At 40.9% G+C, this 12,505-nt stretch overlaps 1 protein-coding gene and 1 long non-coding RNA gene across 3 annotated transcripts in view; one reads left to right on the forward strand and one right to left on the reverse strand.

The window, feature by feature from the left end:
- Positions 1–12,505, forward strand: part of LOC103044371 (phosphatase and actin regulator 1) — a 139,174-nt gene that overhangs the window by 93,228 nt on the left and 33,441 nt on the right. For both annotated transcript variants that reach the window (XM_049482062.1, XM_022678178.2), the window contains exons 4-5: positions 2,015–2,227; positions 7,661–7,943. In XM_049482062.1, coding sequence (XP_049338019.1) covers positions 2,015–2,227; positions 7,661–7,943 — 496 coding nt within the window. The remainder of the gene's footprint in view (positions 1–2,014; positions 2,228–7,660; positions 7,944–12,505) is intronic.
- Positions 1–12,505, reverse strand: part of LOC125803805 (uncharacterized) — a 172,366-nt gene that overhangs the window by 10,731 nt on the left and 149,130 nt on the right. The gene's annotated exons all lie outside the window — the stretch shown is intronic.

Consider the following 12,505-nt stretch of genomic DNA (forward strand, 5'->3'; position numbering starts at 1 on the left):
CAAACGGAGTGCGTGAGTCACACAATCCTCTGCATCTTTCCGTAAGGGCATCTGCATGGCGCACAAATGCCAATTATGCAGGTTGAATTTGAATCAGGCCACTATTACCGGAACAATTGTCTCCGTGCCGCGCCGCCCGCCGCACCGCCTGCCGCCGGCCCGCGTATCTGCTCTCCAGCCCGTCGAGATAATTAAGTTGCATAAAAATTATCAAACGCATCAAAAGGGTGCTGCTTAATGAGGCGGGCGGGCTGGTGGGATGTTTTCTCTTCTTCTGCTTCTCCTCCTTCCTCCTCCTCGTTTGATTTCTCTTTGTGCTGATAAGAGATGTTAATTGAGCTGCTCAGGATGCTTTGTTCTGCTGTGTGTGTGTGTGTGTATGTGTGTGTATGTGTGTGTATGTGTGTGTGTGTAGTTGTGTCCTGGGTTTTAGTGTTGTGACCCTGCGTTGGTTATTTATTAATTTATTTATTTTTGCATGCTTGACATTGTGTATTTCAGTAGTTTGATCCATTAAGCTGAATAAGGATTAACTCATGACTCCAAAGGTCAGCTTGGTCCTTCCTTTGTGTGTTGGAATGTCCGAACGTTGTTGTATCGAGATTAGAATTGATCTGAAACCTGACAGGACCAGACTCCACTATTTTAGACAATTGTTGATGTGTTCAGGTTCAGATAGAATTTTATCAGGATCTACAAAGGGTTTGTCAAATTCCATTGAAATATATTTGATATATAGACAAAATTCTCTTAAATGGGTTGGATGGATGGGATTGTATTGGGATACAGCCTAATTTGGACAGGATTATATCAAAATACAGTCTGGATGGGATTGTATTGGCATACAGCTCATCTTGGATGAGATTGTATTGGGATACAACCCAACTTGAATGAATTTGTATTGGGATAAAGCCCAATTTGGATGGGATTGTATGGGGAGACAGTCCAATTGGTATGGGATTGTATCAGGATACAGTATTGTATCGGGATTGTATTGGGATACAGCCCAACTTGGATGGAATTGTATCTGGATACAGCCCAAATTTGAAGGTGTTGTATCAGGATACAGCCTAACCTGGGTGAGATTGTATCGAGATACATCTCATCTTAGGTGAGATTGTATCAGGACAGAGCCTAACCTGGGTGAGATTGTATCGGGACACAGCCTAACTTGGGTGAGATTGTATCAGGATGCATCTTAATTTGGATGGAATTGTATCAGGATACAGCCTAATTTGGGTAAGTTTGTATTGGGACACATCCCTTTTTGGGTGAGTTTGTATCGGAATACAGCCAGATTTGGGTGCGATTGTATCAGGACAGAGCCTAACTTGGGTGGGATTGTATCGGGATACAGCCCAACTTGGGGAGTTTGTATTGAGACAAAGCCCAAATTGGATAGGATTGTGTAGGGATACAGAAAAAATTAAATAGGCTTGTATCATGACACGGCCCAACTTGGATTGTATTGTATCGGAATACAGCCCAACTAGGATGGGACTGTATTGGGATACAGCCCGATTTGGATGATTTTGAATCGGGATACATCCCAATTTGGGATAAAGTCTCATTTGGGAGGAACTGTATTGGGATACAGCCCAATTTGGATGTGATTTGTATCGGGATATAGCCTTGATTGGTTCAGGAGACTGTCCAGCTTGAACTGGCTTGTATTGGCTTTGCTTTGGGAAACAGTTAGGCCTGGATAAAGTCATATTCAAGTGGAGTTCTGTGGAAATACATTTGGGACAAATGTTCTAATACACATTGATTTCTTCTGGTGGAATTTTCCCCCAAACAGAGAAGTATGTGCTTCACAGTGCAGATGTGCTGCCGTCTGCCTGTTTGAGCACAGTCTTGAACACTGAATCGAACATTTCAGATGTTACTCTTAGGAGGTTTGATTGATTTGCATTCTCTGTGCTTTGTTCAGATCATTGGTTCTGCGTTAAGATGTTAATTACAGAGGAAGAATGTGTTCACTGAGCATTTTTCTTTCTGTTCTTCCCCGCAGCCACCATCGAATTCAGGGCCTCCATGGAGGGTGGAATCTGTCCTCAGGACCCCTCCATGAAGTCGTCCATGGTTCTGCCTGTTAAGAAATCAGTTGCGTTTCCAGGTGACCTTCAGGAGAACCATATCAACCCTGCCAAAGCTCCACTTTTCCCCAAGCAGCCGCCTGCACTGCCCCCAAAGCCATTTCCCCGGCTGTCCAACCACAGCACAGGTGAGTCCGGTCAAGGTCCTGAGCCCTTAGCCCAAAGTCCTGAAGTCTTAAGTATTTTTCGCTCAATAAGGTGCACTTAAAATACTTAAATTGTCCCAAAAATCATCAGTGTATTATTGGCCTGTAGCCTTCTTCTAACCCAGCTAGCAGTGCTGGAGCAGCATTAGCATTACTCGCTAACCGGAGTTTCTCACATTTAAACCCTCTCTTCCTCACAGTCTCTCTTTTTTTCTTTCTCCTTCCCATTTTTTTTTTCCTGCTCTCTTCTCACTTTCTCTCTGGCTTCCATCTTGTCCTCACTTATCTCACCTTATCTTGAGGAAGGGCTTTTATCTTCACCTAATTCTTTCAATTCTCTCTCTCTCTTTTCTCTTTGTTTCTCTGTATATAAATAGATCTGAAACATGATCAGTGTATAATAGGTCTATTTGTGTGTGGTCTAAGTGTGTAGTTGTGTTTGTTTAGTGTGTGTGTGTGTGTGTTCTCTGTTGACAGTGCTGGCTTCATGCTTTCTGCTTTGATTAGAGTAGCACACTTCAGCAGGGTCCGGTCGGATCAGAGCCGTCTGTGGAGAATACGGCTCAGTTCTGGCCCGTCACTTAATTACTGCAGCTATATTTAGAATAAAATCCGCTTTAACACACAAAGAACCTTTTATATGAGGAGTTTTCATGCAGATTAAAGTGTAGAAATGGAGGAATATAGAGCTGCTCTAGCTAGAGAGAACATCTTGTTCTAATAAACGTATTTAGCTACTTTATATCAGTGGCGTGCAGTTAATATAGTGTGGGTACCCCTTCTACAACACCCCACCCCCACCCACCTACACATATATGAATATTACAATAACTATATATATTTACATATTATCTGTCTTGATTGAATATATAGTTATATAAACGTAATACACATTAACAGCCCACAAATAAAACTGCTACATATAACAAACGTATCATTTACAACAGGCCACAATAATCAATGCTTAGTACAGCTGTTTAACTAAGATCAGTCATTTGTATGCCTATAGTACACCAGAGCAGCCAAAACATTAAGTACACACAAAAACTCACCAGTCAGGCGGCCTATTGTTGTGAATTACAGTAGTTTCACACTGAAGGACAGCCTTTAAAAGTGCTTTTTAATATGATACGAAACAATATCTGTCTTATTTTCAGTCGGAGTTCTATAATAGTTAGTTAACTATTGAACTAATCCAGCATGAGCTCCATTTTATGCAATGCATAGCCCCTTTAGGGGGTTAGACAGCCATGGCCCGCCCCCGTAGTGAAAATCATTAATCTGATTGGTTAGATTTTCCTACGACTTTGCTAACAGACTCATTACTACACCCTTCTCAAAATCAGTAGAAGCCATTTTAAAAAGCAGTTTTGATTGGTTAGTACCGCTGTCAGTCAAATATGAGTCATATAGCAACTGAAAACACAGACTAATGCTTTGAATTAGTTGCTGTTTTTTTACTTCAGTTAATTTATGAAATATATGCCTATAGTTTACAATAGCTATAATATATATATTTCCTGATTAAATATTATACAATGATTTACATGCACCTATTGTCACCCCTTCTCTGAAGGGTTAAAAGGGTCTCACTGCACACTAGGGGTGGGCAATATTATATTGTATACAATATATCGTGACACAGAAATATCGTGATATTAAAAATCCATATCGTGATAATAGGGCTGTTCTGTCTTAAAATTAGTCTATTATTTACTGTGAAGCTTTAGGTGTATTTATTGTATAATTGTTTTAGTGTGCAGTTTATAATCATGCACTAAATATTCTGCAATATTATTTGCTGCATTATATTATTTTATGCTATATTATTTATTTTGACACATTATGATTATACTGTTATACTATTATACTATATTCCTGTTATATTATATATTATTATATATTCCTCATATTTTAGTTTTCCTATATCGCCAAGTATATTGTTATCGCAAAAATACCCTGAAATATCGTGATATTATTTTAGAGCCATATCGCCCACCCCTACTAAACACCACTTCTTTACATTGCACCCATTGCTGACACAAACGTGCACATGCACACACTCTAACTCACAGCTTGTGCAGTCCATGTTGAAGTATTTCCAATAGAATAGGACTCTCTGCAGCAGATAAACCTGAACCTTATGGTCCACTGTGTCTAATGCCAAAGAAAGCGAATGATTATTAGAGTACTATTAAATATTTTTTTTTTTTCTGTAAAGAGTGATGTAGAGTGAGATTGACAGAAATTAACAGATCAGTTTGGCCTGTTTTCCAGCCAAATTAGAGCCTCTCTTACAAAACTACGTTTGGGGTTATGTAATCCTGCAATTTGATATTGATAAGCACTTGTGTAATTGATGGTTGATCAACATTAAATCATCTTTTAATTAATTACTTGGTTTTGGTATCTGCCTGGGCTGGGAGGATAAATGGCATCAGTGACGAGTATCAGTTAATTTAAAACAGACCCAAAAAGGTCAGGAAAAATAAGGAATGAGGAATTCAACCTCTGAATTTAACCCATTAGTGGCATTGAACAGATTAGCGGCAGACACACAGAGACTAGTGCATGGTGCCTTGTTTAAAAGCCATTGAATCACAAATGATTAAATCAGGGGTGTCCAAACTTTTTTGTTGGGGGCCAGAAGGAGAAATATATTTAAAGTCACGGGCCACAGACTCTGTAATAAAACAAATAATGAAATATACCACTTTAAATAATACATTTTCCTGATTATTTCATTTACACATCATTTTACTTGACTTACTATCTTTATCTTTGACAGTGTTGTGTAAACTAAGATTTTTCAAATTGATGTTTAATTTCATGATGTCTCTTAATATTAAACTCCTTAATTACGGCAAATTTTACACTCTTTGCCCCGTTTTTCTGCACTAGAAATGCGCACTCTCTCCGCTTTTAGACTCTTTGCCCCTTTTTTCTGCACTAGAAATGCGCACTCTCTCCGCTTTTAGACTCTTTGCCCCGTTTTTCTGCACTAGAAATGCGCACCCTCTCCGCTTTTAGACTCTTTGCTCCTTTTTTTGCGCTAGAAATGCGCACTCTCTCCGCTTTTAGACTCTTTGCCCCTTTTTTCTGCACTAGAAATGCGCACTCTCTCCGCTTTTAGACTCTTTGCCCCTTTTTTCTGCACTAGAAATGCGCACTCTCTCCGCTTTTAGACTCTTTGCCCCTTTTTTCTGCACTAGAAATGCGCACTCTCTCCGCTTTTAGACTCTTTGCCCCGTTTTTCTGCACTAGAAATGCGCACCCTCTCCGCTTTTAGACTCTTTGCTCCTTTTTTTGCGCTAGAAATGCGCACTCTCTCCGCTTTTAGACTCTTTGCCCCTTTTTTCTGCACTAGAAATGCGCACTCTCTCCGCTTTTAGACTCTTTGCCCCTTTTTTCTGCACTAGAAATGCGCACCCTCTCCGCTTTTAGACTCTTTGCTCCTTTTTCTGCACTAGAAATGCGCACCCTCTCCGCTTTTAGACTCTTTGCCCCGTTTTTCTGCACTAGAAATGCGCACCCTCTCCGCTTTTAGACTCTTTGCTCCTTTTTCTGCACTAGAAATGCGCACTCTCTCCGCTTTTAGACTCTTTGGTCTGTTTTTCTGCGCTAGAAATGCGCACTCTCTCAGCTTTTAGACATTTTTATCCCGTTTCTGACAGCTAGCGTTCAAACTTTGAATCTCACATTATAAAAACCTGCTTAACAGCGGGCCAACTTTCATTCTATTTCTAAAATACCTTGCGGGCCGCTCCAAAAAAGGAAACGGGCCGCAAATGGCCCGCGGGCCGTAGTTTGGACACCCCTGGATTAAATGGTTAAATGTTGACAGTAAAAGCAATCTAACCAGGGACCCTCTGCCCTCAGACCTTCTTGATTCTTCTAAAACCTTTCAGCCACTTGAAAGATGTTGCTCAGAAAATTAAACCTAAAGAGTTAAGAGTGCTGGGCTATTAAGGACTGGGTTAAATACCCAGGTCTCCCACTGCCACACTAATGTCACTGTTGGGCTCTTAAAATACAGAAAATAATATATTGTAATGTAGTTTATGAATATAGAATATATTTTTTAGATTTTTCAAATTAGCATCACTTGTTCATTTGTTTCAGTCAGCTTTATGAGGTAGAGTTACCTGAAATTTAGGCTTTCAGTTAACAGCTGTGCTGAACTTGTGAAGAGTTGTCAAATTAATTGAATGTCTTGCCCTTTTAATTTGTTTAAGAGCATCAGTTGTAAAGTAGTGAAGAGGTAGAGTTACAGGTATACAGTGAATAGCTCTTTTTTGAGTGCAGTCACCACAAATACCATTACAAATGTTGTAATGAAGAAACTGGCACTCATCAGGACGGCCCCAAGAAAGGAAGAGCAAGAGTTCCCTTTGTTGCACAGGATAAGAGCACCTAAATAATAGTATTTTAGACTTAATAGTAATAGTAATAATAGTAATAGACTTTTCTATTAATTTATAATGTAGGAAAAATAAAAACTGAATTGAGTTTGATTGAGAAGGTGTGTCCAAACTTTGGACTGGTATTGTATAAGAAATGTCAGTATAAATGTTGGATACATCAGTCCATTGATTAGAAGGAGGTTCCACAAACATTTGAACATTTAGTGAATGCTCTTGCTATTATATATGTTATCACAAAAAAAAATATTTTTATGTAAAATGTAATTTTGGATTTTGTAATTTTGGTCTATTCATCATGAAGTCAAAGTCAAAGTGGTTTTTATTGTCATTTCAGCTATATACAGAGTACACAGTGAAACGAAACAACGTTCCTCCAAGGACCATGGTGCACATAAACACAGTGTAGACAGAACAATAGTGCAACAGTACAAAAGTGCAGACAGACAATACAACACCATACAGACAAAGAATAATAAATAACAAGACAGTGTGCAAATTATGCAGTGTGCAAAAAGTGTGCAAAAAAGACCAGTGAGGTAGTAATTACCTCTATTACACAGTGTGCAATAGAGTCCAGTGAGGTAGTAGGGTTTTTAGTGCTTTCCATTTTCTGGGGTAAGTGGGGTAAGAGTGTGTGTGCATGTACAGAAAAACCATCAGTTCAGTCTCTGCAGTTAAGGAGTCTGATGGCTTGGGGGTAGAAGCTGTTGCAGAATCTGGTCGTGCTGGACCGGATGCTGCGGTACCTTCTTCCCGAAGGCAGGAGGGAGAACAGTTCGTGCGAGGGATGAGTGGGAGTCAGGACACATTGGTGGCAACTCTAGTACCTTAAAACAGAAGTACAGAATGCTGTGTAAATATGCATTATAGCGCATTATAAGCATAATTAGAAGGCTTGCAGAGTTATTCTCAGTATTTGGACAGAAAACATCTGGACCGTGTTCTCAGTATTAATCCTGACCTGCTGTGTGCTCCATCTGTTCCCTTTCAGAGCCATGCCAGCCCCTGAAGCTGTCCTGTGGGCAGGGCAAGCTTTCTCCTCCTCTACCTCCTAAGAAGGTGATGATCTGCGTGCCGTCCGGAGGCCTGGAGCCCCCCGTCTCCACCCCGAGCCCCCTCGCCTCCTACCCGCAGAAATGCGCTCCCATGATGCACCACGGAGGCCTTGGAGGACACCACGGCCACCCGCACCAGCTGCAGTACGGCGGCGTTCCCAGCCGCATCATCGAGGAGCTCAACAAGACGCTGGCGCTCACCATGCAGAGGCTGGAGAGGTGAGGGCGTGGCACTGCTACTGTAACATAGACTGATTAGCCATAACATTTAAGACCATTATGTTTATCTTTATTTAAAAGGAGGGGATCTAAATTTTCGGCAGTAAGTGAACAGTCAGTGTCTTTGTCTTGTTTCGTTGGGCCTTAAATCGTTGGGCCTTAAATCGTTGGGCCTTAAATCGTTGGGCCTTAAATCGTTGGGCCTTAAATCGTTGGGCCTTAAATCGTTGGGCCTTAAATCGTTGGGCCTTAAATTGTTGGGACTTAAATCGTTGGGCCTTAAATCGTTGGGCCTTAAATCGTTGGGCCTTAAATTGTTGGGCCGTAAAATTGTTGGGCCTCTATTCGTTGGGCCTTGTATCTTTTGGTCTTGTATCTTTTGGGCCCTCATATGTCTTTGGGGCCTCGTATCTTTGAATGTCAAGTTTTTGGCCTTATGTCTTTGTAACCTTGTGTCTTTGGATTGAATATTTAGGGCCCTCATATCTTTGGGTTCTTGTATCTTTTTTCCTTGTATCTTTGAGCCTTAAATTGTTGGTACTTGTATGTTTGAGGCCTTGTATCTTTTGGCACAGTTGTATTTTCTGGGCCTTATGTTTTTGGGCCTCATGTCCCTGGGGCTTCGTATCTTTGGGCGTGGTGTTTTTAAAGTTTGATTTGTTTAGACCTTAAATTAATGGGCATTAAATCACTGGCCTTGTGTCTTTGGTCCTTGTGTGTCTTTTGGCCTTGTGTCTTCAAGCTGTTACGAATGAGCAGGGGTGGACGTAAGTGCAAATATTTTATTTAAACAAACAAGATAAAATAAAACAGTAAACAAAACACGGGTATCGCAAACAACTACAAAAAAACAAGGCAAGGAGAATATAAAACTAGAACAAAGACTAAGAAACACAGACTACTAAACTAAGACTAGGATACATACGGACAGCAAGGATACAGAGGATACAAAAGATACAAAAGACTCGACACTGAACATTCAAACAGAGGGGCTTAAATACAAGAGGAGAGTGAGAAACACCTGGGCTAGGATGACAAGGGGGCGCGGTTATAGACAAGACACAGGTGAGAACACTAATAGCTAGGGCAGGGCTGGGGCAGAGCTAGGGTGGAGACAGGTACAAAAACAACAACACAAGCACATGGCTGGGAACACTTGACAGGAAAACAGAGGGGCAGGAGCACAAGAGACCAAGTAAGGGAGAAACAGAAGACAGACATGGGCTAAGGTGTTACACAAGCCTTATTTCTATGGATCTCACATCTGTGGCCCTTGTAACTCTTGGGCTTTGTATGTTTGGGCCCTCATATTCTTGGGCCTTAATTTGCTGGGCTTTGTATCACTGAGTTCTTGTATCTTTGAGCTTTAAATCATTGGGCCTTATATTTTTAGGCTTTTGTTTGTTTGAGGCCTTGTATCTTTCGTGGCTTATATTTTTGTGCCTTATTTCTTTTGGGACCCCATATATTTAAGCATTGTGTTTTTGGCCCTTTTTTAAACTTCTTTTGTTTGGACATTACATCACTGGGCCTCATATCTTTGGGACTTATAGTGTTGGGTCTCATGTATCTTTGGCCTTGTGTCTTTTAAGGCTCATGTCTTTGTAGCCTTGTATCTTTGGATCTAATATCTGTGGCCCTTGTATCTTTTGGGCCTCATATTATAGGCCCTCTTATCTTCGAGTTCTTGTATCTTTGGGGACTCACATTTGTGAGCTTTGTATTTTTGGGCTCTCATATCTTTGGGCCTTAATTTGTTGGGCTTTGAATCATTGAGTTTTTGTACCTTTTTGCCTTGTATCTCAGAGCCTTAATTTTTTGGGCTATATAAATGGGGTCCTTGTATCCTTTGGACCCTTAAATCTTTGGAGCCTTATATTTTTTGCCCTCATGTCATGTGGCCACATGTCTTAGGGTCCTTGTATTTTTGGGCATCGTGTTTTCGGCCCCTTATGTTTTCGAACCTTTTTTCTTATTTGTTTGAACCTTAAAATCACTGGGCCTTGTGTCTTTGTAGTCTCGTATATCTGGATCTCATATCTGTGGCCCTTGTATCTCTTGGGCCTCTTATTTAAGGCCCTCATATCTTTGGGTTCTAGTATTTTTAGGCCCTCACAGCTTTGTATTTGTGATCTTTGTATTTAGATCTTTGGGACTTAATTCATTGGGCTTTGTGTCATTGAGTTCTTGAATCTTTTTGCCTTAAATTTTTTGGCCTCATGTCTTTGGGCGACTTGTATCTTTGGGACCCTTCAATCTTTGGAGGCTTATATTTTCATGTCTTTGTGGTCTCACGTATTTGAGGCCTCATTATTATATATTATAGACAGTACTAAAAAATTCTGGACTGAATTAGAATTTTGTTTACTAAAACTACTGTTTTGTAGTGTGTTTAATTTCTAATAACGGGGGCCAACTCAATATTTTAGGGTGGTGTTAATGTTATGGCTGATGGTGTATCTGAAGAACATGGGACATGTTACAGGCTAGCTGTGCTCTCTTTAGATGTCAGAATGGGAGCAGGCCACAGTACTATACTGGTCTAATGGTGTTCGGAGGGCTGACCCACCTAACAAACCCACCACAGAGTCTCTGGCCCACTTTGGCCTCCTGTGAGATTAAGCTTGGGCATCATGATGTGTGTTTTTCTGCTGCTGCTGTTCTGAGTCTGGGCTGGCATTGTGACACAGAGCTCAAACACTGCCAGGCTCTCCCTCATGCCAACCTGCTAGTGCCATAACTAGTGCCCATTACATAACAGACCAGAGGTCCTGATCAGTTCAGACTGTGTGGAGTGAGTGAAAGAAAATGTGCAAATGGACACATGGAGCTTGTTTACTTTTGAGAATTGAAATATCACCAGTAGCTATGATCAGGAGATTTCTGGTTCGAATCCCAGTCATGCAGCTTGCCATCAGCTGCCAGAGCCCAGAGAGAGCATAATTGGCCTTGTTCTCTGTGGGTGGGTAGATGACACTCATTCCCCTCATCACTCCTAGGATGATGTCGATCAGCACAAGGCTGCGTCTGTGAGCTGTTGTATCAGAACCAAAACGCTGCGCTTTCCTCCGAGTGTTAGCGCTGTGATGCTACTCAGTAATGCTGCATCAGCAGCAGTTCAAAAAGAGGCGGAGTCTGACTTCACATGTGTTGGAGGAGGCATGTGCTAGTCTTCACCCTCCTTGTGTTGTGGCATCACTAGTGAAGTGGGATATAAAGGCTGAGTAGCAGCTGAATGGGTGGGACAGTTTGCTTATGTGATGAATTGGGAGAAAAACGTGATGAAATTAGAAAAAAAAAGAAATATTGCCAATAGATTAGAACTCTCTGGAGAAGATGAACATGAATCGTGAATCTGTTGGCATCTTGCCTAATGCCAGGTGTGGGCTAGAGGGGAATGAAGCCTCCATAACATAAGTGTGCTATCTGAGGCTGTAGTTTCACATTATTTATTATGTTATTTGGGCTCTCTTCTGTTCTCTATCCATCTTTCTCTGTAGGTGAGGCTTCAGTGTGGGTGTTGTTCACCATGCTTCTGTTACATTGTCATGGATATTAAGATTGTTTCTTTTAGACATTAAATGTCTCTTAATTTAGTCTCTTCCTGTTGTGCTGGATACCTCTGAAGATTCAGGCTCTGGTTAATTGCCTGCTTTTGTTTTTCTATTTCACATTATGAATGTATTCAGACAGGCTTATCATAGATTTAACTGTGGCTATCTACAAATGAATGCACCGCTAATCCGGATTGTGCTGGTAGGGATGCGTCACTGTTCTCCAGGTCATTTCCAACAGATTAGCAAACTGAATTTTGGCAATGAACGCATTGTTGGTGGTAAACACCTCTTTGGGCCCCATATCTTTGCGGCCTTGTATTTTTGAGTCTTACATCTTTGGTCCTTGTATCTTTGGGGCATCATATCTATGGGCCCTCATATTTCTGGGCCTAAATCACTGGGTGTTTTTATATTTGGTCCTCATATCTTTGGGGGCTCATGTCTTTGGGACTTGTATTTTTGTCACTCTATGTTTGAGCTCTAAAATGCTGGGCTTCATGTCTTTGTAGCATCACATCTATGAGCTTCGTTTCTTTAGGCCTTACATCGCTGAGCTTTGTGTCTTTGGGGCCTCGTACATTTGGGCCCTCATTTATTTGGACCTTAAATTGCTGGTCTTCATATTTTTAGTCTTTTGTGTATTTTTGGCTTGTAGCATTGAGCATTTTGTATCTTTTATCTTCATGTCTTTGGGGCCTTGTATTTGTGGCCCAAATTTTTTTTTGATCTTTGAAATTCTGGGACCTGCTTCTATGGGCCCTAATATTATTGGACCTTAAACTGCTGGTCATATCTTTTTGCCTTGTGTATCGTTAAGCCTTATGTCTTTGGAGCCTCATATTTTTGGGGCCTTATATTTTAGGGCTCACATATCATTGGCTTTAAATCTCTGGGAATTTTATTTTGGAGCCTTGTATTGTTGTTTGGGCCTCCATGTCTTTGGGTCCTTACATCTGTAAGCTTTGTAATTTGGGCCCTCATGTCTTTGGGCCTTAAATCGCAGGA

The sequence above is a fragment of the Astyanax mexicanus genome, chromosome 8 (genome assembly GCF_023375975.1).
Source record: "Astyanax mexicanus isolate ESR-SI-001 chromosome 8, AstMex3_surface, whole genome shotgun sequence".
NCBI classification, from domain to species: domain Eukaryota; kingdom Metazoa; phylum Chordata; class Actinopteri; order Characiformes; family Acestrorhamphidae; genus Astyanax; species Astyanax mexicanus.